Source organism: Mytilus galloprovincialis, chromosome 2 (assembly GCF_965363235.1).
Source record: "Mytilus galloprovincialis chromosome 2, xbMytGall1.hap1.1, whole genome shotgun sequence".
NCBI classification, from domain to species: Eukaryota; Metazoa; Mollusca; class Bivalvia; order Mytilida; family Mytilidae; genus Mytilus; species Mytilus galloprovincialis.
Genome location: NC_134839.1, coordinates 87661941 through 87689779, shown reverse-complemented (window position 1 = coordinate 87689779; position 27839 = coordinate 87661941). Strand labels below are relative to the sequence as shown.

Below are 27839 nucleotides of genomic sequence, written 5' to 3'. Positions count from 1 at the left end.
TTAAATTGCATGCATTATTTCTATATTTACTTTAAAACTTTACAGAGAAAATGTTATTAAAATTACGGTATTGACATTCGTTTTATGAATAACGTAACATTGTAGATATATTTCATAAATCAGAGATATAATATTAGTTTTAAATTAAAATTGTTTTTTTATCTAATGATTTGAAAAAACATTTTTTTTATGTATACTTTTATGTGCAATAATTAATTCTTGTTTATTTAGCAAAACAAACAACAGTTACCTTGTTTATCTAAGAACATTTTACTTCATAAAATAATGTGGGACAATCAGAACTTTTCATGTGGGACAATCAGAACTCCAAAATTTTAAAAAGTGGGACAACCAATTAAGGTAATTGGTGTTAATTAACAGTGTGTTTGACACCAAAACTGTCAAATGAAGCCATGGCCTTAATGGGTCACTTAATTTGACAGATTACACAGCTAGCTGAACTTCCTGTTCATGAAAGAATTACGAATTTGCTGGTATTTCAAAGGAAAATCACTTATGAAATCAATCTCAAGGCTAAGAAATCCAGGTGAAAACAGGTCATTTTCGGAATTCCCAGGTTATTCAATGACCCGGGTGTCCCGGGTGATCCCCCAGAATTGTGAAAATCTCAGGTCACACCCGCAGAATACAGGTCAGTTGACAGGTATGTTCTAGGTGCAAAATGTGGTATCAACATTGAATAGCAATCTTGAGTTAAGTAGGCCCAAAGTTAAGTTAATTTGTTATGTTTATTTATTTTTTACAATTTCTGCATGTTACAGTTTCATTTTTAGGAGAATCAACTGTGGAAATAAAAACTGAACCTACAGATGAATTTAGTTTATTGGATGAAAATAAAAATATATTGTATTTGACTAAAACTCCAGAAGCAAATAAAAAGAAGTCATCTGGAAGAAAAAAATCTACCAAGACACCATTACAGAAGGAATTGAAAACATCAAAGGTCAAGCAAAGAGTTCAGAAATCTGTACAGGTACAAGATTTTGCTAGCAGACAGGTATCTTTCGAGCCATCATGTATTACAAGCACTAACCTTCAACAGATCAAGGGCACTAACTCTCAGAAGAAATGTACACAAAAGGTTGTTGTAAAAAAAGAAACAGATGATATATTATCAGAGGGCACACTTGTTCTGGCTAAACTGGATGGATATGACAAGTAAGTTGGCTTACATAGAAATGAAAGGTAAAGTTGTAATAAATATAATATTGATATTGAAGTATATAATTAATGACTAACAATTTCTGGAAAATTAATTGAAAATAAAAATATGAAAGGATAAAATAAACAAAATTATCACAAGAAATAAAAAATGTCCAACAATAAGAAATTTCAAAAATCTAAAAAAAAAAAAAAAAAAAAAAAAAAAAAGAAATTTCAAAAATCATTAGAATTGATGGAACCATATTCATGTCAACCACTGCAATATCATGGTATACTATTGTACCTCTGACCACCTGGTTGACCTAAGCATGTCACGCATTAACTCATGTATATGATGATAGGGTGATAAATCAGAATTATCACATATTTGTTATGAATACCTTAGGTTTTGCATATGCAATAACCTCAAAATTGCCCGGGGCAAAAAAGAGTATATTGATATTGTGCCCTCCAAATGACGTGACGTCATTGCGTCCTTAACGACAATGGCGAACAATGACAGTGCAAAATTCTCGCGTTTATATATTGCCATATTCCAAATTTCTCGCGTTTGTGTATTGCCATATTCCAAAACTCTCGCGTTTGTGTATTGCCATGTTCTAAAATAAGTGGAAATGTGACAATAAATTTCTATGGAGTAAATGATAAAAACTAAATTTGAAAATGTGATAAAACTTTTGTGATTTTTTTTTTTTAAAGATTTACCTGTTTTGTTTCATTAAATTCTTATATTTGAACTTTTTCCCCTCTTTCCTGCAAAACATAAATATGTGATAAATAGATTATAACATGTCTTTTCCATATTGGCCCTGGTATCATCCCTCGACCCATATCGGCCCTCGGCTAAAGCCTCGAGGCCAATATGGGAGTCTCGGGATGATACCAGGGCCAATATGGAAAAGGGCATGTTATAATCTATACTTATTAAAAATGGTGTTTTAAGGGTCTGTACTATATTAAACTTTTTTTACATTTGTTGTTCCACTTTAATCTACAAAAAGGCACATTTTTCATATATGAGTATGTAAAGATGAGTAATGTACTTACAACTTGTATTGTCATCTGAGAATCAATCTACTTTTGACACTTTTTGCTCCTGTAGATTTACTGAATTAAGGGACATTTAATCTTTTGAAAAACACTAAATTTTAAGAGAGGAATTCCCTCTCAGAGTTCTAAATATTACATTGAAGTGATATCTCAATAGATGGCCAGCAGTGATGACAAGAGATCCACATTCAGGATTACAGTTTGAATTGGATAGTAACAATCAGCTGTCTACATACCATGTAGAATTCTTAGGACCATCACACACTCATGCATGGATTAAAGCTGATAGAGTTCGACTATATTCTAAAGATAACATGGATGATAGCCAATCCCAATCTGTAAGTTTTATATGTAAATGACCAAAATAAAACAAAATGAAGATATACAAATTAAATTTTAAAATACCTGTTGATAAAGAACATATATTCTATGGCTTCTTTGGGTGCCATTGTAATAATGTTATGTTTTTTGTAATTAATTCATCTTCCATAGTATTTATACACATGTTTATGGGACATATAATGTTAATACTGTTGACTGTCTGTCTGTCTGCCCGCCAGCAACATGTTGGACATTAACTCAAAAGTGCTTTCATCAATTTGCATGAAACTTAAGTGAATTGTTTATATCTACTGACATGAGCTCCCTTTCAATTTTAATAAATTTTCTTTAGTTATTGTTTTTTTTATCTTCTGGTATGACATTGAGGAGTTATGGAACTTTATGATTTGAAAAAGCAACATGTGTATCATGCACTCATGGGGCAGCTCTTTATTTTACTTTCTCATTGAAAAAAGATAATGTTTTAATATACTGTAACAAATTTTAGATGAAAGATTTTATGTTAATTTGAGTAAAATTTTACTACCAGATGTACAAAATATAACATTAGGTAAATTTACTGTTTGTTAACAGAGTGAAAAAAATCAGAAGAGCAAATTTAAAAAGAAATTGACATCACCAAAGAATAAGCCTTCAAAAGTTGTCCTACAGAAATTAGAGAAATCTAAAAAGGAAGCAGATTGTATGATGAACCTATCTAGAGAACAGAGGTTGACGTTATGTAAATTCAGATTTTTCCAAGACAATCATGGTAAAATCATATTCTATATTCTTAATTTCCAACATTTCATCAACAACTAATTTTTTTTTCAACAATAATATTTAATTATCAGACATGCTAGGCCATTTTATCTGAAATTTCAATTTATAGAACTAAAGAAAAAGAATTTGCTTTTAAACTACATATATTTTATAAGTCCTTCAGAATTTTATTTGTAGCCAACTCTAGGGGTTGTCGGCTATTTATCATACCCCAACACTAAAGAGGGGGAAGGGGGGTAAATTGGGTAAATAGTGATGCACATATCCCCGCATCTATCCATCATTAATTAGTTTCTTTATTGTAAGATAAATAGCTTTACTGAATCTACTCATATTCTAGGAGTAGGGCAATATTGCAATCACTATGTCTTTCTGTTTGTCTGTTGTTTGTCTCACAAATATTAACAACTCACTTTTCTCAGAATGAATGAACCTCATATTTGGTCAACTGGTTGACAGTAATGAGTTGTGACAGGGAAGCCCTTTCAAAATTAGTCAGAAGGCAATTTCTGATTGAAGACACCTTGACACCTGTAAATACAAGCGGTGTATCCTTAGCACTAGAACATGTGCCTTCTTGGTCCAGTTTAAAAAAAATGTGTTAAACCTATGGTTGATCAGATATATCTGAAATCAGAGTCATAATTCATTTGGACAATTATGTTTCAGGAACTAAAGTGTTTCAGTTATTTGTCCATTCACATTACTAGCATTCTGTGATGTTAGGTTATCAATTTAATGTTATGCTTGTGTTTTTAGTTATCAATTTATTTACATCATCACAATTGTGTTTGTATTTTTAGAAACAGAAGATTTTCAGTGTAAAGATAGTGGTTTTGAGAGCTGGAACTACCCAGCATCATCAGGTAGTTCAGCCTTTAGTTCTGCTGAAAACTTTGCTTGTTCTAGACTGCAGTATAACACATCCTTAGTAGACAGATCCAAAGAAGAAAGGTTTAAACTTGATGTAGAGGTAGGAATCTATTACATTGTCAGTCAATATATGCAAACTATACCGTCTGGGGAAATAGTATTCATTCTATAAATCTCAATTTGTGAATGCCATATAAAGAAAGAGAGAAGATAGTCCCTTTGAAAGTTTCAGATGGTATGTTGTCACTCTTAATGTTTTTGAGTTATGTCCCTTTATAAATGGAAAAAATGCTGAATTTGAACATTTTACTTTTCATTGCATTTACATGTTCTGAAACCTATACACAATAATTTTATCACTATTACACAGATAAGTTGGAATTCAGGATTAAGGTCCTTTAAAATTTAAATAGATAAATTCAGCCGTATAAGATAAGCAAAATGAGAATGTTAAATTTGATGTATGCCTTTTTGTGCTACTTTGTTACATTTGTTGTTTATGTAGTGATATTAAGATGATAACACAATATTGACTGTTGTACCCCTATTTTTGACATTTTTACTCTTTGAGTATGTTTGTTTTGTTCATGCATCGTTGACAATGTAATGGAATTTGATGCGACTGTCATAAAAGTGAGAGGTTTAGCTAGCTATAAAACCAGGTTCAACCCACCATTTTCTACATTAGAAAATGCCTGTACCAAGTCAGGAATATGACAGTTGTTATCCATTCGTTTGATGTTTTTGGACTTTTGATTTTGCCTTTTGATTTTTGATTTTCCTTTTTGAATTTTCCTCGGAGTTCAGTATTTTTGTGTTTTTACTTTTTATTGAGTTATGTCCCTTTATAAATGTAAAAATTGTTGTATTTGCCATTTTCACACTTTTAATTCACTTCGCATCAACCAAAATTAAAAGAAACTTATGCACAATGCTTATTACAAACAAACATAGATCAAGTCTGAATTTATGTGGCATCACTTTGACCATTCTTTACCGTTAATAGTTTTTAAGTCAACTAAAAGGATAAAATGTCAAATGATGAAAAATCTTTTAAAATTTAGTTTTGCTCTTATATTTTGGGATGCTGAAAGTAAAAAAGGATAATTTTAAATGATTATTATCCACTAGTTTGTTTTTTTTAATTTCTGTAAAGGAATTTCCTAGAGAAAGATTGGAAACAATAAAGAAAATTGACATTTTACATCTTTACTGTTTATAGATTCAATAAGAAAATATCTTCCTATTTTCTATCATTGATGAATCATAACTATCTGCATATTTTTGGTGGTAATGTGTATTGTACAGTCAGCCATATATTCACTTGTTTCTAAACATAGATTGTAAAGCTTGATGTATAGGGAAAGGATCTCAGTCTCAGAAGTTTTTAATTTATTTTTTATTTGGAAGTACTGAAATCAGTACTCTTAACATGATAGAATTTTTTTAAGCCCCCTGTCCAGGAGTTAGTTAAAAAAAACCCTGTCAGTTCGGTTGTCTGTCCGTCTGGCTTATGATTAATTGCTTGTCTGGCTATCTCCTAAAGTTTGTGAGATACAGCTTTAATATTTTGTAGGATGTTCATACACATAATGGAGGTGTGCATGGCCACAGAATTTTGATTTCTTTTAAGTACTCTTAAAATGACAGGTAGTTGGACATTTTTATTTAGTCAGAAATGGGGTATGGTAGATATTCATGATAACCAGTAGTTTGTTTTCATTCTCACTTGATAATTGGTAAGCAGAATATAGGGTCATTGTCCATATCTAGTTTTTAATTCTATTGAATAAAAGCAATATGAAAAATTAATGTTTTAGATGTACAAGAAAAATGAAAAGGCATTTCTTCATGACCTGTCAAGATTTATGAAGAGAAATAACTTAAGTGTAAATTTGACAGCTCATTGGCACCATATTCCTGTAGGAGCTTTTCAGCTTTTCCTTGCTGTCCATGAACGTGGAGGATATCAAGAGGTAAAGATTTTAAAAAGAATTGGAGAAGTTGTATTACCATCAATGTTTTAATTTATTAAATGTATTTGAAAAATTATTTTGAAGGCTTTGTACCTATAGCAATTGCATGTAGAAGTAAGTTTTAGCTAATAAATCTTTGAAATTTTTTATGTATTTTTGATATGGTATGGAAAATGTAAGATATGCTCATGAATAGAATGTATAACATGAGGTTATTAGATATTTCTATATAAATTTAGTCTACACATGCTATTTGCTTCATTTTATCCACATTTGCTAGAATTGTAATTTGTAATATCAGCCCCTTGAAGAGGTGACCTGATGTAAAACTTTTAACTAGAACTAACAAAAGAGTAGGTTCAGTAAGACCCCTTTTTGTCCCCAAAATATAGCAGTTTTACAAAATTGTGAAAATGTAATCTTTAAGCTATTTATTGGAAAATAGAATGCTTCTGCTACATAAATATGGGTTTTTTTTGTGCTTCTGCTACATAAATATGGGCTTTTTTTGACAATAAAATGCACATGTATCGGGTACTAGCATCATTAAGTCATGCTTAATTACTGAAATCTTCACATTTTTAGCATTTTAGTTAAATTTTAGACGGTTTCCATCTTAAATGAAAGTGGCTGCATTCGTGTTCATTCATAATAAATTGAAATCTAAGTTGTATTTGATGAGGATACATAATATATATAAAGGTTAAGGATGAACACAGATGCGACCACTTTCATTTTTGACAAAAACCATCTGAAAAGTGGAGTTTTTTGGCACGTTTGATAGATTTTTCATATTTAAGCCTGAATCAGAGCGCTTTTAATGACTAAATCAGTTAAATTCTTTCACATAAACTAATCGAATCAATTGAAATAGACACTTAAGAGTTTAAAAGTGTGTAAAATCTTTCGTTAGATGAACTTGAAATTTGAGGCCAAAATCGCCCCTAACCTGACCTACTCCTTTATCACCTTTAAGAAGTTACTAAATTAATTTTATTCTGTGTATAATTCTTTCTGTCCCGACTTTCTGTCCCGACTTACAGAATTAGGATTGAACCACCAAATATTTGTTCAGCTCACATGGGCCTTTGGCAGCTGTTGTCGTCCTTTTACTTCTACAAAAATCTTCTCCTCTTAAACTACTGGGCCAAATTTAACCATACTTGGCCACAATCAATATTGGGGTATTTTGTTTAAAAAGTGTGTCCAAAACCATGCCCACCAATCAAGATGGCCAACATGGCTATAAATAGTACATAGGGGAAAATGCAGTTTTTAGCTTATATCTCTGAAACTGAGGAATTTAGAGCAAATTTGACATAGCTAATATAAAAAAGAAGATGTGGTATGATTGCCAATGAGACAACTATCCACAAAAGACCAAAATGACACAGACATTAACAACTGTAGGTCACCGTACGGCCTTCAACAATGAGCAAAGCCCATACCGCATAGTGTGCTATAAAAGGCCCCGATAAGACAATGTAAAACAATTCAAATGAGAAAAGGCTTAACTCATCAGATGGACAAAAATACAAGTGGACGTGTTAGTCAGGTAAACATGTATCTGCCTTGAAATTTCCAGAAGAAACAGACAACTTGTTTTTGGGTTACCACCCAGGAAGTGGTAATTATAAGGAAATTTTACAGTTTTTGTTTATTTTCTTGAATACATTTATTATTATAGATATAGATAAACTGTGATAAGCAATAATGTTCAGCAAAGTGAGATCTACAAATAAGTCAACATGACCAAAGTTGTCAATTGACCCTTTAAAGAAAAATTTTAACAATTTTTCATTATCTTTTAGAAAAATCTTCTCCTGAAACTACTGAGACAAATTCAACCAAACTTGGCCACAATTATCAATATCATTAGTGTATTTAGTTATAAAAAATGTGTCCAATGACCCAGCCTGCCAACATGGTGGACATGGCTTAAATAAGAACATAGGGGTAAAATGCAGTTTATCTTTGAAACTAAAGCAAAAGTATAATGGTTGAATTTTTTACATGCATCAATTGTAAACAAAATTATCAGGTAAGCGACACAGGCTCATTTGAGCCTCTTGTTCATTTTAGTTCCTACTGTATTGGTTTATTTATTCATGCAGATGGAAAATAAGGTTAAATTGGTATCATAGATTACTTTATAGTATTTTCTTAATATACTTTTTCTTTTTCATCGTTAACAGATGATTATGAAGGTTATTTAATCAGTTATTTAAATTTCATGACATTTGAATTAAGATTTGCAGAAAGAAGCAGTGGACTGCAGTATTCAGAGAGCTAACAGAAACACAGCTAGCTGCTGGTCCTGCTCCAAAGAAATTTTACCTCAGGTTTGTTGCTTTGGTGGATCATTGCTTCATTAAATTTGAATGTGGAAGACAATAGATGCTTGAATCTCAAGATTATCAAATATGAACATAACAATTTATTTTAATTGTTTTTGATTAACAAAATAATTCATGAACTGTTATCAAAGACTATTTTGGTTGACATCAGGTAACCAACATTACATTTTCACAGATATTAAAACTTTTAAAAGCATTGATTTTTTAAGCTGGTGGCATGTTTTTTTATAAAAACAATTTGTTTAAAACCACTTTCGCAGGTACTAGATACACGAGAGAGTACATCAAATCATTCTAACTTTCGCCTAAATAAGTTATTACTTCATTAGAACTTGATGAAATTAGCCTGAAGTAAATTTGTAATCCATGTATTGCATTAAAAACGTCATATTCCTTAATTTCCTTTCCAAATAGCATATCAAACATTGTTTATTTTTGTAAAGTTTTCTTCATCCGACATTTAAATTACTGGGTATATTATTGAAGAACTACGGATAGGAGTCGGGATTTCATCGGATGTGGACCCATTATGATGGAAATCCGTATTCTTGCGATGATGACTACAAACGCATGAATGGCACTGCTGACAGACAAACATTGATCCCAAAAGGAAAAATTACGCATTTCACACGCATTAACATACTTTTGGTTAGACATTTTTATGCCCCATTTATCGGCATTATGTTTTCTGGTCTGTGCGTCTGTTTGTTCGTTTGTCTGTCCGTCTGTCCCAATTCAGGTTAAAGTTTTTGGTCGAGGTATTTTTGATGAAGTTGAAGTCCAATCATATTGAAACTTAGTACATGTACATATGTTCCGTATGATATGATCTTTCTAATTTTAATGCCAAATTAGAGATTTTACCCCATTTTCTTGGTCCACTGCACAAAGAAATGATAGTGCGGATGGGGCATTCGTTTACTTAGGACACATTCTTGTTTATTAATGTTTATATTTCCTTTTTATGCCCCACCTACGATAGTAGAGGGGCATTATGTTTTCTGGTCTGTGCGTCCGTTCGTTCGTTCGTCCGTTCGTTCGTTCGTCCGTCTGTCCCGCTTCAGGTTAAAGTTTTTGGTCGAGGTAGTTTTTGATGAAGTTGAAGTCCAATCGACTTCAAACTTGGTACACATGTTCCCTATGATATGATCTTTCTAATTTTAATGCCAAATTAGAGATTTTACCCCAATTTCACGGTCCACTGAACATAGAAAATGATAGTGCGAGTGGGGCATTCGTGTACTGAGGACACATTCTTGTTAATGCATTGTTTTAATTTATAAGTTAAAGTTGCTCAACTCTATTACACTAATATAATAATATAATTATATTATTTCAAAGCTTAACGGTTAAATGTATATAACTTTATAATTATATATAATTAATTTCAAGAACATAATAACAGAGTACTGATTGAAATCCTAAATATCAAATAACTAATAATACCTCAATCAATCAACTTTCAGGAATATTTATGCTTATGAATTGTATGTAACGAATGGTGATTTTGAGGCTGAGTTAAAGCGACTACAGAGCAAAAGAAAGAAGAAATCAGTAGGAGATGTGATGATAGAAGATGATACAGGAAGTTATACTAATGTGGATGTTGATGAGGATGGTGATGGTAAGTGTTGTAAGTTGTGGGGTCCCTAAAAGGAGTTCAACTATAACTCTTCCTAAGGGCTATTCCAGAAAAAAAAGTGCCTTGGTGGGTTGGTGGAGGTAAAAATGCATTTGTTTACATACAAAGTTCATGATTTAAATTTCTCGGTTGTCTCCCTAAATTTCATGGGCATTCTTCTGCCAAGAAGATACTTTTTAGCTCACCTGGCCTGAAGGGCCAAGTGAGCTTTTCCCATCACTTAGCGTCCGTCGTCGTCAACTTTTACAAAAATCTTCTCCTCTGAAACTACTGGGCCAAATTAAACCAAACTTGGCCACAATCATCATTGGGGTATCTAGTTTAAAAAATGTGTGGCGTGACCCGGCCAACCAACCAAGATGGCCGCCATGGCTAAAAATAGAACATAGGGGTAAAATGCAGTTTTTGGCTTATAACTCAAAAACCAAAGCATTTAGAGCAAATCTGACTGGGTAAAATTGTTTACTGTGAAAGTACTTTTATTCGTGGGGTACCAATTTTCGTGGTTTTCGTGGATGACTTTATCCACGAATTTAAGTGTCCAACGAAATAAAACAACCATTGTCCAAATCAAGCCATGAAAAGATCCCCATCGGTAGGTTTGACCACTGATATGATCTAGAGAATATATTGAATAACGCCAAATCAGCTGAGAATACTGTAATAGCAGTCACAGAACTACAACCGCATGCAGGATTATATCCATTTAATCTTTAATAACCTAAACTGTACAACTTTTGATCCTTTAATTCTCATAAAAAATATTTTTGATCGATGAAAGTCAGATTTCCGGTATTGGTATGCTAGTATGATAAAGTGTTCATTTTATATCCTCATAGTTCTCGTACATATGGAAAATAATAATTTCATGCTGGGCTTGATTTTGATAAGAATTATTTGACAATTCAAGATACATTTATAGCATTTGTTTATGTTACTATTTTCAATAGGTGACATGTTTATGGCCTAATTAACACCTTTGATGGTCTTTAATCTGTTGATCACTTTATCATGGGTTAATAAGTGTTATCACTACGATTTACACGGGTCAATGTTTACTTTGCAATTTCCTTCAATCCAGACTATTTGTAACCTTCGTTTCTAAAGGCTTTAATTTTTCATTTTTTTTTTTTTAGAAAACTAAAATCCACGAATTTAAAAACCCACGAACATGTAAATATTGCTCAATCCACGAAAATTGATACCCACGAATTAAAGTACTTTCACAGTATCAGGTTAAGATCTTTCTGCCCTCAAATTTTCAGATGAATCCGACAACCCTTCGTTGGGTTGCTGCCCCTGAATTGGTAATTTTAGGGATTTTTTGCTGTTTTTGGTTATTATCTTGAATATTATTATAGATAGAGATAAACTGTAAACAGCAATAATGTTCAGCAAAGTTAGATTTACAAATAAGTCAACATGACCAAAATGGTCAGTTGACCCCTTTAGGAGTTATTGACCTTTATAATCAATTTTTAACCGTTTTTCGTAAATCTTAGAAATCTTTTACAAAAATCTTCTCCTCTGAAAATACTGGGCCAAATTAATCCAAACTTGGCCACAATCATCTTTGGGCTATCTAGTTTAAAAAATGTGTGGCGTGACCCGGCCAACCAACCAAGATGGCTGCCACGGCTAAAAATAGAACATAGGGGTAAAATGCAGTTTTTGGCTTATAACTCAAAAACCAAAGTATTAAGGGCAAATCTGACATGGGTTAAAAGTGTTTATCAGGTCAAGATCTATCTGTCCTGAAATTTTCAGATGAATCGGACAACCTGTTGTTGGGTTGCTGCCCCTGAATTGGTATTCTTAAGGAAAGTTTGCTGTTTTTGGTTATTATCTTGAATATTGTTATAGATAGAGATAAACTGTAAACAGCAATAATGTTCAGCAATGTTAGATTTACAAATATGTCAACACAAACGAAATGGTCAGTTGACCCCTTTAAGAGTTATTGCCCTTTATAGTAAAATTTTAACCATTTTTTCGTAAATCTTAGTAATCTTTTACAAAAATCTTCTCCTCTGAAACTACTGGGCCAAATTAAACCAAACTTGGCCACAATCATCATTGGGGTATCTAGTTTAAAAAATGTGTGCCGTCACCCGGCCAATCAACCAAGATGGCTGCCATGGCTAAAAATAGAACATAGGTGTAAAATGCAGTTTTTGGCTTATAACTCAAAAACCAAAGCATTTAGAGCAAATCTGACATGGGGCAAAATTGTTTATCAGGTCAAGATCTTTCTGCCCTCAAATTTTCAGATGAATCTGACAATCCGTTGTTGGGTTGCTGCCCCTGAATTGGTAATTTTAGGGATTTTTTGCTGTTTTTGGTTATTATCTTGAATATTATTATAGATAAAGATCAACTGTAAACAGCAGCAATAATGTTCAGCAAAGTTAGATTTACAAATAAGTCAACATGACCAAAAGAGTCAGTTGACCCCTTTAGGAGTAATTGACCTTTATAGTCAATTTTTAACCGTTTTTCGTAAATCTTAGAAATCTTTTACAAAAATCTTCTCCTCTGAAACTACTGGGCCAAATTAATCCAAACTTGGCCACAATCATCTTTGGGGTATCTAATTGAAAAAAATGTGTCCGGTGACCCGGCCATCCAACCAAAATGGCTGCCACGGCTAAAAATAGAACATAGGGGTAAAGTGTAGTTTTTGGCTTATAACTCAAAAGCCGAAGCATTTAGAGAAAATCTGACAGTGTTAAATTGTCTATCAGGTCAAGATCTATTTGCCCTGATATTTTCACATGGATCAGACAACCCGTTGTTAGGTTACTGCCCTGAGTTGGTAATTTTAAGGAAATTTTGCCGTTTTTTGTTATTATCTTGAATATTATTATAGATAGAGATAAACTGTAAACAGCAATAATGTCCAGCAAAACAAGATCTACAAATAAGTTTTCATGACCTAAATAGTCAATTGACCCCTTAAGGAGTTATTGCCCTTTATAGTTAATTTTTAACATTTTTCATAAATTTTTGTAAATTTTTAGAAAATATTTTCCACTGTAATTACTGGGCCAAGTTCATTATAGATAGAGATAATTGTAGCAACAAAAATGTTCAGAAAAGTAAGATCTACAAACACATCACCATCACCAAAACACAATTATGTCATGAATTTATCTGTGTCCATTGTTTAATTTGCACATAGACCAAGGTGAGCGACACAGGCTCTTGAGAGCCTCTAGTTTATGGAATAGCCCCAATCAATAAATTTTGGGGAAAATATATTAACCTATTGTCTCATCTCTTACCTCTGATTGGATTTCCCCTAGTGATGTAAGAGTTGATGTTAGTATATAGATTTTCACATTTATATTTCTGTTATAGCTGATTCAGATGGTTTAGCAGCAATGTTAGCAGATCTTGAAGAATACAGTTCACTTTGTCAGTTAGAAGAAGGTAAACATTATCGATATTTACTGACTGATTGAACTCTGTTAGTTAATCAAGTCCATCTTACCTTTGTATCTGCAGCTGCTAATTAAATTATTGGCAGAATTTTGTGAACCTTTTACAAAATCACATGATAAACTTTTGCACCACCTATTTCTGCATTTACATGATTTTGGGGTTTACTTTAGCCAGACATGGACATGGTCATATCTCCACACTACAGTACACATTTGTATCTGCTATTCCTCATATAACCTTTATTAGAATTTCATGAAACCTTCTAAGAACCATATTGCCATGGGGCACCTATTTTGTTTTTTTTATCTGAATTTTTTGTGGGGTTTCTATTCAACAAATCAAGAAATTTTCCATTGCTCTTGGGCCCACCTACCTTGTATTTGCAATTCCTCTTAAACCCGTTACAAATTTGGGTGAATACTGCTACATTGACAACAACACTTAAGTAAACTGCATCTTTTATTGTCGACATGTTTCGCCGATTAGATCAGCATCATCAGGACAAAGTATACAAAATTAGAACCCCTAATACAAAAAACGTCATCATGTATGTGACGTCATAATTGTCCATTGTTGACGTTGCTATAGGATACTCTATATCATTATGTAATGTTGAACAGAAAATTAATTAAACATAGTACAATGCAAATGAAGTTCCTAAATTTAGAGTTAATCTATAATTAATTGCTCTAATTGTCTTTATCATAAAAATGGTTGTAAACACATATATGATGCTGTTTTTTTGTACTTCAGGGGTTCTAATTTTGTATACTTTGTCCTGATGACGCCGATCTAATCGGGGAAACATATCGACAATAAAAGATGCAGTTAACTTAAGTGTTGTTGTCAATGTAGCGGTATTTGATTTTTTTATCTGACAACCCTGCATACCATCTGGTATCCACTTAAGGGAACTCTACCAGCACAAAACATAATAGGCGTTGGTTCAGAAGCTCTTTACTTAAATTTGGGTGAAGTAAAGATATCCATAAAGTCAGATAAAGTGTATAATATTTGTCAAACCCCTTCCTTAAGCCTTTTTGATGTATTTCAGATATTGAAGCTGAGAAAAAGAGAATGGGAATCAATATATCATATCATGAGGATTCTCCTTACACCAAAGCTTCTCCAGGAGTCAAATATGTTAGCACTCCATCAGAATTTGACTGTCCTACATCACATGGTAAATGTAACTACTAATCATCCTTTAGAATCATTTGTAAATAACTAAATATGCAATCATTATAATCTAAGTCTGGTTTTAATGAAAAATGATAAACATAAAAATAAGTAACAAGGACTTTCTTGCTATTGAGTTATCTCATCAGTCTGAATTGCTTACTTGATCATTATATTAAAGTATAACTCAAATCTACATACTTGATTATGATATACACTGAACCACCAATTTTTTTCTAAATATTAGATATGTTATCTAATTTTTTTTCATGACAAAATTGGAAAAGTATTGTTTTTATTTATTTAACGGAGTTGCCTCCCTTTATGCCCAACGTGCACATTTTGCCAATTATGTTTTACAAATGGACATTTCATATGTTTAGATTATTAACATTGTCAGCATATTGAAAAAGATTAACTGTTTCTTCTATTGCACATGGTATACTTATCAACATATATATTTATACTTGATGGTCCTTCCAAGTTCCCCGGGAAACTCAAAACAATGCCACAATATCTGTTCCTTTTGAAGAAAGTATTTGATACTGTTATGATCCAATGGAAATAATATCCAGAATATTTCTTCCATTTGGAAGTTTAGCACAGGATTAGAACTCACAACCACAATATTGACATGCTAGTGATTCATGTAGATGTAGACCACTCTGCCACTGAGACCCTCTAAAGCTCTTGAAAAAAACTTGTTAAAAAAGCTGTAATGAACAGCATTGTTCCCAAAATATAGAACACTTGATCAGATAATCTATCATTGATAATATATTTGTTTGTATTTGTAGGAAATCATCACAAGAAGCAGCAAGAAGTACCTGAGACAATGTTTTCTGTTTCTAGTGAAGATTCACAGAATGACTTGGTCTTTCACCAGATGGAGAGAATTGTTAATGAAGATTTATTATAGAATGTGTCTGAATACTTGACATTTCTAACAGCAAATCTAAATTGGAGTCTATTTTACTGGTTTTTCTTAAAGATACTTGGTTATTTTAAGTATCTTTCCAAAAAGAAAGTTATTCTGAAGTGATTCTTTAGTTGCACACATAAAAAAAAAAATGAGCTGTCAAATAGTTTGATATTATGCAATTAAACATTTCAAATAATATAAGCAGAACCCTGAAGTCTTACATTATATAACAATGTCTTATTTTGTAACAGAAAAATAGGATTATTAATCTGAATGCTGTATTACAATCAAAATCATTTTCTGGTGAAAAAATATAGAAAAATGAACAGAAAATTACAGAGGTATTTATTAAGAAAAAAGAATACTGTGGGTTGAAATACCTAGAATTATAGACTACCAATCATATAAAGTGTAAATACCTAGAATTATAGACTATACCAATCATATAAAGTGTAATGTTTTGATGTACGATTTCAGTGAGGATTTTCTTTATAAGCTCATGCCACTTGGTAAAGGTGGCATTAAGGTTTACCGTTGTCAATTTGTTTCTGTTCTCTTACTTTATTTTGCTTAAAGTTATAAAACTTATACACAATGAATATTACCACCAAACACTGATCAAAATTCAAATTTGGATGGTGTCGCTGTCGCCATTCTAGAGTAATCTTGTTATTGAACAATGAGTGCACTCAAACCCTAGAGCAATCTCGAATGACAACATATAGAAACCAATGTCATGAAAAACAAAATTCAATAATACATCCATTGAAGTCCAGCATATTTACAAGCTGGGGCATTTGTGTGTCATGAACACATTGTCAACTTATTTGGCTAAGAATCTAGTCTATTCTATTTATATTCTGTTCAGTTGTATTTTTTTAAGATTCTAGTGCATTGTTCTATTAATATTATTAAATTGAACGGTATTGTTTATATTCTAGTCAATTAATTTGTTTTTATATTCTACCCAAGTTTTGTTGTTTACATTCTAGTCTGATGTTTTGTATTTTCTGCTGCAATGTTTATTTTTAAGTTTTCAGTCTGTTGTTGTGTTTATATTTTACTAAGTTTTCTTTGTCGAATTGAGATTCTAATAATTTTTATGTTTATATTTTACCGATTTTTACTGTTAGAATTTTAGTTCATTGTTATGTATTTTTAATATTCTTGTATGCTGTTTTGTTAATTTCTTATATATTCTAACCTGTTTTTTTTTTGGGGTAAAGTAATGGTATACCATTGTCTATCCTTCCCTTGTATGCATTGATCAATTTATTTCAAACAATATCAAATTAATAAGATTGCACAAGATAAAACAAACACACTGAATAGTCTGAATTTATTTAGATATTCATGTATTTTAATATGATTTATTGTTTTTATTGAATGTTGTACAAGATCATGATTTAAAGGTTTTATACAGTCTCAAAATACACCTATGAAGTTTTGAAACTCTATACAGATATGATCACTGTCCAATTGTGATTAAAATTCTTTTGTAACCAAACCTGCATATATATGACTAAAACCTGTTCTGTTAATTTTCTTTGTAATATAAAGTGGTACTTAATTTTACTTTATCAATAAAATATCTTTCATTTAAATCTTTTTGTTTTCATTATTTGTTTGAGATACATACAAAAAAGAGCTGAATACTATCAGTTTAAATTTCTTGCACATGCTCTGCTGCAAATACAAAGATACTTGATTCTTGGATTTAAAAAAAAATCATTGAATACAATAACTTATTCAATAGTTATGCCTATCCTTTTTGTAAACATATGCTCAGCTTTACATGGTAAAAACTGCAATATCATTCAATGAGTTGCATTAAAATCTAACAAGAAAAGTAGACACAAGTTTACTTACAATGCAATTTTCCATAGAATTTACATTGCATACTGACATAATTCCTGTAAAAATATTTGATATTACTGCTATATACCTTTAATAAAAGTTTCATAAAAATTCAAGAAGAAATGTTAGCTTGAGAAGCTGAGAGTGCTTGCAATGCATTTTTCCATGAAATGTATATTTCTAAGGGTCATAACTCCTTTAAAAAGATGATCAGCACTTATTTTGGATCTGCTTCAGCTACAGCTTTAAGGGGTATACATAAACAAATTTGAAATTACAGGAGAAATATCTACCACTGAATTGAGTGTGATACGATAATTTATCCAGTCTAGACAGTTAAATTTTCAAAATCCAAATGCAAGGCTTGTCTTAAATTTGAAATGTTTAAAATTTAACTGTTGAGAGTGGATAAATATCGTATTGCACTAGATTTGGTGATGGAATCTGTTTCTCAAAGGATTTTTACACGATGTGCAGACAATCTTAATTTTTCTTTTCAAATGGCTTGCAAAAAGATGTGTTCTTTGTACCTGATGTCATCAGGCATGGTCGCCTTTTGCATGATGTCACAATAGGAAAGCAAGAAAATTTGACGTCATAATCGCATTTTGACCATTGAAGAACTGAGATCAAATGAACCACATGTTGATTAAATAAAAATGAAATCAACAGGTCAGGAAAAGGATAAATTGAGTAAGAACAAGTGAAACTGCGAGCTACTGCTCACTGATGATACCCCCGCCGCAAGTGGATAATATTAATAGTGTAAAAATATGCAAGTGTTCGGTAAACAGGAAGTTGTCGAGTGATGAATCTGAAAACGCATCACACGGTATAGCTGACTTATATAAATCCTGAAACCAAATTTCAGAAATCCGTGTATTGTAGTTCCTGAGAAAAATGTGACGAAAATTTTCAACTTGGCTGTCATGTGTAAAATCATACAAGTGTTCGGTAAACAGGAAGTTGTCTAGTGATGAATCTGAAAACGCATCACACGGTATGGCTGACATATATAAATGTTGATACCAAATTACAGAAAGGGTGGATGTGTAGTTCCTGAGAAAAATGTGACGAAAATTTTCAACTTGGCCATCATGTGTAAAATCATACAAGTGTTCGGTAAACAGGAAGTTGTCAAGTGATCAATCTGAAAACGCATCACACGGTATAGCTGACTTAGATAAACCCTGAAACCAAATTTCAGAAATCCTTGTATTGTAGTTCCTGAGAAAAATGTGACGAAAATTTTCAACTTGGCTGTCATGTGTAAAATCATACAAGTGTTCGGTAAACAGGAAGTTGTCAAGTGATGAATCTGAAAACGCATCACACGGTATGGCTGACATATATAAATGTTGATACCAAATTACAGAAAGGGTGGATGTGTAGTTCCTGAGAAAAATGGGACGAAAATTTCATGGGACGGACTGACTGACGGACGGACGGACTGACGGACGGACGGACGGACAGACAGAGGTAAAACAGTATAATCATACAAGTGTTCGGTAAACAGGAAGTTGTCAAGTGATGAATCTGAAAACGCATCACACGGTATGGCTGACATATATAAATGTTGATACCAAATTACAGAAAGGGTGGATGTGTAGTTCCTGAGAAAAATGGGACGAAAATTTCATGGGACGGACTGACTGACGGACGGACGGACAGACAGAGGTAAAACAGTATACCCCCCTTTTTTAAAGCGGGGGTATAATTAGAGAAAACAGTGTATGAACTTCTCTAACCAAAGTTCAATACAACAGTAAAATATCAGATCATTAAAATGGTTGGTCAACCAAGTTTGTAGACCATTATCAATGTCTACCCAATCCACTCTTTAATTCCAATGGGAGAAGGACAAATAATGATTCAAAAGCAAGATACAGTTCTCAAAATATTTAATTTTTTCCATTTTTTCAACACTTCATACATAAATTATAAAAATTGCATTTACAATAAAAAAAAAACATTAAAAAAACAAATATTTTACATACCAAATTGAAAGAATTAATATGGATTGCTAGTAATTGAAGACATGTTTCTATCTGATACATCAAGTCAACCATCATATATCTTGCACTTTAATTTTACACACTTCAGACAAACATCTATACACATTTTTAAGTAGAATGACCTTTGGAAATAATGTTCTTGAAAAAATTAACAGGGATATGCATACAATTTTATTTACATTCTGACAAAAACAAGAGTGCACACGCTGAAATGTCTCGCCTTCTTTACTAATCATTGATATTATGTTGAAAAGGTGATAGTCGTAAATATAAAGCTTTATTACAACTGTCAAATAAACTCAACATTAACCAAGAAAACTAAACATTGATCAATGAACCATCAAAAATGAGGTCAAGGTCAGATGAACCATGCCAGGCAGACATGTACAGCTATCAATTTTTCCATACAAGAAATAAAGTTGACCTATTGTTTATAAATTAAGAAAAACAGACCAAAACACACATACTTAACACTTAGCAATGAAATGTGAAAATGAGGTCAAGGTCAAATAAAACCTGTGCGACTGACATCTAGATCATAAAATATTTCCATACACCAAATATAATAGACCTATTGCATATAGTATAAGAAAAACAGACCAGAACACAAAAACTTAACTATAACCACTGAACCATGAAAATGAGGTCAAGGTCAGATGACACCTGCCAGTTGGACATGTACACCTTAGCTTACAGTCCTTCCATACACCAAATATACTAGACATACTGCTTATAGTATCTGAGATATGGACTTGACCACTAAAACTTAACCTTGTTCACTGATCCATGAAATGAGGTCAAGGTCACATGAAAACTGTCTCACAGGCATGAGGACCTTGCAAGGTACGCACATACCAAATATAGTTATCCTATTACATATAATAAGAGAGAATTTAACATTACAAAAAATCTGAACTCTTTTTTTCAAATAGTCACTGAACCATGAAAATGAGGTCAAGGACATTGGACATGTGACTGACGGAAAGTTCATAACATGAGGCATCTATATACAAAGTATGAAGCATCCAGGTCTTCAACTTTCTAAAATCTAAAGCTATTAAGAAGTTAGCTAACGCCACCGCTGCCACCAGATCACTATCCCTATGTCGAGCTTTCTGCAACTTTGCTCGACAACAAAAACTTGTATTTTACCATAATTACTTGGAGCCAGATAGTTTTCTAATTTTTTATTAGATCAACATTACTTTGGTCAAAGTTTGTTTGAATAGACTATTTTCCTATCATACCTAATTTTGATTCCAGAGTACTGTAAATTCAGAAATTATTGCGTGCATTTATTATTGCGATTTTGTCATTTTAAACTGAAATGCGATTTTAATTTTTGCGATATTGTTAAAAATCCTGTTTCATTCATATAAAAAATGAATAAATGTGAGTTCAAATTATTGCGATTATAACCCTGTCACATTTTTCGCAATAATTTCTGAATTTACAGTATATAATATTGGACAGTTAACTTCTCTGGTATGTCATTCTGGTACTCAGTCTAGTAAGAGCAAATACAAATAAAAAGAGGTCAAATCAAACATTGAATTTGAACAATTTGAGAGGGAAGTCAACTTTTTTCTATACACAAAAAAAAAAATCATTGGAAAACAATTAATTTGTTCCCAAAAATTGCACCAATCATAAGCTTGATTTTACTTTTTCTAATTGCTCTTACTGGACTGAGTTCCAAAATTTCCTACCATAAAATAGGTTAGCAATTGAAAAATTATATACTACCGAGTCAAAATTTGGTAATTAGAAAATAGTCTTATTTGCTTCATGATTTATTCAACGTTTTTGATATTTATAAGATAATATTGACATGAATTTAGGAAAATAGATTCTTTCTTAATTCTCAGAAGAAATGTGTTCATCAAGTGTCATTGTGTTTTGTGATGGACGGATACACAGACAAGCTGATTACTATATGTCTTCTGCAGATTGGCTAATTTGTCAGGCCCTATTACAAAAAGGAAAATTGATCTCTAAATACAATCTTTTGATTGTAAGAAGCTTCTATCCAAGTTTGGTAAAAATTCAGGATGGTTTATAAATCTTACAAATGTTTTAAAAACATTAACTGCAGACTGTATGTAAGGTTAACTGGAAGAAAAACTAAGTCCAATTAAAAACCAATTGTTCAGAGAACAATTGAAGGTCTTTCCACCAGTTAATATCTATTTTGATATTAAAATATAAAAAATCAGTCTAAAATGTCAGTTCATATGGCTTTATGATGTATAGATATGAATTTAAAGCAAAGGTCAAATTCTAGAACGTCAAATTAACCTATGACCTTGACCTCAATTTCAAGGTCACAAACTGAGGATCTCAAATCAAAAGACCCTAGGTCTGTAATATGTATGGTTAATAAGTTATATCACTTTACACATAATTTAAGATATGATAGGGGCGAAAACTCCCATTCATTGTTTACGCACCCTTTCAACTAAAATTATTTAGTTACCACATGTCGCAACTAACAATTTATACAAAATAATTTGTCGATATCTTATAAGATAATGAAAATGAGTGAAAATAAACAAATTCAAAAATTAGAATATGACCTTGACCTTTGACCTTGACCTATTTTTCATTTTTTTGGACCAAGGACCTCAAATCAAAAGATCCTAGGTCTCTATCACTTATGGTGTTCCAGTTTAAAATACATTTCAAAATTTCAAATACAAAAGGGGAAATAAATCTCATATGGAGCGTTCATATTGCTTCGGTCGAAATTGGACAAATCATGCGAAGGATATAACGAGCAATTTTATAAAATAAATTTGTCGTAATCTTTTACGGTTGCGAAGGAGTCGTGGACACAAAAAAAAACAGTGTTTGGGGAGATAACTCCTACAAAGAAAAGTATTCGGTTACGCAGGGTAAATTTCAAAAGCACATAAACTGTTCGATATCATATACCAAATATCTAAGCGACATATTGCGAAACAAATATTTATCGCAAGAACAAAATTAGGCGGAAGAAAAAAAAAAAAAAATTAAAAACCAATTGTTCAGAGAACAATTGAAAGTCTTTCCACATCAAAGAAATTTTGATAAGAAGATAGTTTCTTCATACTAATTCGATAAATAATGGTTTAATTATATTTTTGAGTGATGTAAGGGAGATAAAATGCTACTTCCGGTGAAATGAATGTCACTTCAGGTCTCATATGATAGCTTCTTTCACACTGATTCCAAAAATATAAAGTTTCTATATACTCTTGTATGTAGAATGGGAGATAATTGGACACTTCCGGTTTGTTGGATGTCATTGTTAATCTTCAGTTATCAGTTTTTGTATCTATAAGACAAAATATATGGATTCTGAGTAATTTTATATGATAAAATTGCAAAAAAAGCTACTTCCGGTTTTCTCAAGGTCACTTCCGGTTGTCATTTTTCAAGGTCATTTGTCACCTTACCTTTTGTACAAGGTCAAATGCCTTTATAATGAACTTAGTTAAAGTTTTAATCAAATAACCTCATATCAAGACATTTCAGGGGCACCAACTCCTATAAGATGCCATTTAATTGTATCAGACATAATGTAGCATATCTTCATAAAAATAAAGCAGACATTTTGCACTTGTTCTTTTATATGTATCTTTCAAAGTGTCAGAGAAAATGCAAAAACAAGCAAAAGTCACAATTAAGAACTTGACCTTGACCTTTGACCTTGACCTCATTTTCTAAGTTTGGACCTAGGGGCCTCAAATAAAAACATTCCAGGGTTATACGGTTAACTGTTTAGGAGTTAGAATAACATACCGACAAATTTATTTTGTAAAGGTAGATAACTCCTATAAAATTTCATCGAATCGCTTCCATCCAAATGGGCCAAAAATAACTGAGGATGTAACGAACAATTTGTAAAAGGAATTTTGTCGCTATCTTTTTTTGTTACGAAGGAGATGCACACACATGATAAACAGTGAATAGGGAGATAACTCTTACAAAGAAAATGGTTCGCCTTAGCAGGGTTAAATTTAAAAGCGCATAAACTATACGATACAATATGAGAAATATCTAAGCGACATATTGCCAAACAAACATTTATCGCAGGAACAAAATTTGGCGGAAAAAAAAAATAATAATAATAATAATCAGAAGAAAAACAATAAGTCTTTCCACAGAAAAGTGGAAAGACTTAATAATCAGAAGAAAAACAATAGGTCTTTCCACAGAAAAGTGGAAAGACCTAATTATAAGTCAAATACGGATAAACAGGATTTATTTTAACAAAATTTACTTCTGAATACTATCTTATGATCATAAACAAGCTTCTGTTCAAGTTTGGTAGAAATCCAGGATAGTTTAAGAAAGTTATTAAAATTTCAATACCAAATTGGTTGAAGAAAAGCTGTGAATGTACAATGTATCACAAACACCAAAATGAATACACTTTTACTGCAAATAATGAAAAACATTCATTCATATACCGATTGCTTCACTCATGCTTATAAATAAATACAAACTCAAAATTCACCGGAATATTACTCCAGTACAATAAGGTTAATTGATCCAGATGACATATTTGTTCCTTTGTTCTTCACTAGTTTTCAAAATATTAAAGACAATAGACCATTAATTAGAGAAATAAAATTTTTATCATTTTTTCTAAGGTTAAATAAAAACATTTTATATGAATTAAATAAATTTGGCATTAACATTTGTATATAATTCAATATTCCATATCACATGATAAAATTTCTCAAATTAATTAAAACATTGTCTTCTTCATTCCATTATGACCATTCTAGTATAAAAGTAGAAAATAGAAATAATAAATAGTTTGATTATAAGAAAAAACAGTTAACATAAATGACAAGCTCTTCTCAATCTTATGCAAAACAACTTTAACTTTATCACATGTATGAAAAAAGAATAATCATGAGATCATAACAAATATTGATACTATGCAAATAAGTCTAATTATTACATCATATGATCATGGCAGTGCTTCTTCATTTCATAATTAAATATGAATTCTAGTCTTTCTCAATAAATAAATGTATGAACTTGATGAAGGTTATTTTATATGACATGTAATAAAATTTATGATTATGGCTTATATTTGTTCCATCCTAACATTCCTCTTTTGTACTGCAGTGCCTTTTAAAAGCATTCATACTGATAATATAGGGTTATTGCATGAATATCGGGGAATATTGTCCCGAGTAGAATTTTATATTGCACGAGCTTGCGAGTGCAATATATGTTCTACGAGGGACAATATTCCGCAATATTCATGCAATAACCCTTTTATTGTATAGCAATATAATATTTAAAAGTAAAAATTGGTCTAAACTAAGATTTTGTCGTTGATGACGTCATGAATTTTGAAGATTTATTGCACTAGTGCAATATTAGAATTTATTGCACGCTAACTTTTGGTTACTTTCTATGGGAAATATTATATTGCTATACAATAATAATCCTTACTCTGTCAGGTTTTGAAAACATTTCCTAAAGAACATGATTCAAACTATAAAATCTTGAACAAGTCACTAGACCGTTGTCAATCTAGGTAATTCCAGAGAAACAAAAAGGACAGTTGATTTTACTTTTGAATATTTTTAAAATTCATTGGTTGGAGGATTCATGACAAAATTCCTTCCAACCAATTTCACCTTAATTTTTCCAGCTAACCCTCTGGTATAAAGTGTTTACATCATATCACAATTGAACCATAATTTATTTGCTGCCTAAAACAGTATGCTTTAAATGTTAGTGTGTATAAATGATTTTCTCAATGTTGTGTGATTCAGTCCTATATGTATTAAATGAATAAAATGAAATATGTATACACAATTTTTAAAACAAAAGTTACCTAACAGAACAATACACAATAAATGGTCTTTTTTTCTTAACCTCTCAAAGCATCCATGTTTTTTTTTATATTCTTTCAATGCATTGTATTCCATTTTTCTGTAACCAACCTGTTCATACATTTTTCTTTTATTTCTATAATCAATATCCTGTAGACAGCCTGGTCTCAAATAAATCAAGACTTTTTTTGGCCCTATCTCCGTACTACTCTACTTTCTCAAGTACGGTTGGGAAATGGATAACTTTCATGTCACTAGCATAATCACAAACTATCACTGTACTCTCAACAACTTTTATCTGATGGACAAAGGCCAATTTGTCTGTACTGTCACCTAAATTGATTGTCTTTATAATCTGTCCTTTAATTACATCTAACAAGTGGATACATCCCTGAAATATATTAACTCTGTTTTAAAATAATACATTATACGATATATACAAGTGCAAATGAAAAAGAAATATAGCTTTTATCTAATTATTAATTACTATAATGCTTCTCAACAGGTGATTTAATGGTCATAAATGCAGTTTTAACTGGAAATAGTAAAACGGACATCTGGGACCATCAAATCCAATTTGACAGCAACTCAACTACAGTACTAATATTCTGATTTTAATATTACAAAAAAAAAATAATACATCAAGGCTTTAAAAAAATAAAACCTCATGAACTTTTTTGGCACATAACCGTAATGAGCAAACGTGAGGTATGTGATGTTTTATTTTTCCTTATATTTATGTATTCTATAATTTGTTGATCAATGCAATTTAATATGGCAGTTCACTTTTAGTTATGATATGTCAACTATTGATTCATTGGTAAATTTCAGATAATAAAAAATATTGTTACATTAAATGATTAAATTGCATTGGAATATTATTTGTTGAATAAAAATGAGATTTACAGATTCTATCATAACCCATTTAAAAAAAAGATGGTCTCTAGTATATAGGAAATCAAAATCAGAACATATACTGACCTGTCCACCAGTGACCAGTAAATCTTTTGACAGCAATGATAAACAATTATTACCACAAGGGTCCTGTAAACAACAGTAATAAGGTTAACATATCAAACATTATACATGTACAGTAAAGCCCAAATATCATAATGTGCAAAAAGTTGACATACCTGCCAACTGTCACTATTTGCGGGGGATTTACCCCATGGAGGCTCCTAAATTGAATTTTTGAAAGAGAATTTTGTCCACAATTTTAACAAAACAATTAATTTTGCAATGACTTAACCCTTTCCTCCATGGAATTTTTTTTTTTTACATAATTGATTTGCATAGGATTTTTTTAATGAAAAAAAATCATTGGATTTAAAGTATTAATGCATTGTGAAAATGAATATTTCATCAATGAAATTCAAATCAGATATTCTCATTAATATCCTTTTCATATAGGATACTAATTTTTTTAAGTCTGATGCAGACATTTCGTAGTCGAAGCGTTTCAACTGAGGTACTACACAGGCGTCAAAAGGCGTCATTATGGAGTAAAAGGGGTGGCGTCAAAAAGCGTCACTATGGAGGAAAGGGTTAAGGCTTAAAAAAGTATGAAGAAGCCAAAAAACAACATTACACTGTATTTGAAGGCCCCTTGAAGGTTTTTAGGACTATGACAGCCATCTTGCACGCAAAACCCCCATGGGCATTTTGAGAAAAGTTGGCAGGTATGAAGTTGAAATAGCAAACACTATTCAGCTTAAACATTCACAATGTGTTTTTCATTAAACAATATCGCAACTTTTAAATTATTTATCAAATAATAAAATTTGATAGGTAGAAAAGAAACTCATAATTTAATGCTTGTTTCATTACTATTTGAAAAAAATGCTATTTTTATATTCGTACAGCGTCTGATATATGCACTCTTTAGCTTTTCAAATAAATATGCTTTGATACAGTTGACTATGGCATTATATTATTTAATTTATCACGTAATTCAAATAAACTTTTGCATAAGGTACATATCAAGATCAGAACTGTTCACAATACTCTACAAATGCATGCAAATTTATTTGTTCATTGTGTGTTAATTTGCGTTTTGTGATTGAGTTAAGCCTTCCAATTGATATTTTACAGAGTGTCTTTTAATGTTGCCATGTAATACTATTGTTTGCGAAAAGGGTGAAGGATTGGTACCATTAAAATGTTAATCCTGCTGAAATGTTTGCATCTGTCCTAAGTCAAGAATCTTATGTACAGTAGTTGTTGTTTGTTTATGTAGTTCATACGTATTTCTTGTTTCTCCCTTTTATATAAATTTGACCGTTGGTTTTCCCGTTTGAATGGTTTTTCACTGGTAATTTTTGGGGCCCTTTATAGCTTGCTATTCGGTGTGAGCCAAGTCACTGTGTTGAAGGCTGTACCTTGACCTATAATA

General features: G+C 31.6%; 2 protein-coding genes across 7 annotated transcripts in view; one reads left to right on the top strand and one right to left on the bottom strand.

The window, feature by feature from the left end:
- LOC143064740 (uncharacterized) overlaps positions 1-17336 on the top strand; it is a 48913-nt gene extending 31577 nt beyond the window's left edge. For all 5 annotated transcript variants that reach the window (XM_076237806.1, XM_076237804.1, XM_076237802.1 and 2 more), the window contains 10 exons: positions 795-1179; positions 2393-2573; positions 3151-3328; positions 4143-4312; positions 6033-6188; positions 8439-8530; positions 10012-10169; positions 13548-13619; positions 14686-14814; positions 15608-17336. In XM_076237806.1, coding sequence (XP_076093921.1) covers positions 795-1179; positions 2393-2573; positions 3151-3328; positions 4143-4312; positions 6033-6188; positions 8439-8530; positions 10012-10169; positions 13548-13619; positions 14686-14814; positions 15608-15729 — 1643 coding nt within the window. In that variant the 3' untranslated portion in view covers positions 15730-17336. The remainder of the gene's footprint in view (positions 1-794; positions 1180-2392; positions 2574-3150; positions 3329-4142; positions 4313-6032; positions 6189-8438; positions 8531-10011; positions 10170-13547; positions 13620-14685; positions 14815-15607) is intronic.
- Positions 17337-19473: 2137 nt separating this feature from the next.
- LOC143064739 (sterol regulatory element-binding protein cleavage-activating protein-like) overlaps positions 19474-27839 on the bottom strand; it is a 41003-nt gene continuing 32637 nt past the window's right edge. For both annotated transcript variants that reach the window (XM_076237800.1, XM_076237801.1), the window contains exons 24-25: positions 26429-26491; positions 19474-25838 (exon numbers count right to left, since the gene is read on the bottom strand). In XM_076237800.1, coding sequence (XP_076093915.1) covers positions 25653-25838; positions 26429-26491 — 249 coding nt within the window. In that variant the 3' untranslated portion in view covers positions 19474-25652. The remainder of the gene's footprint in view (positions 25839-26428; positions 26492-27839) is intronic.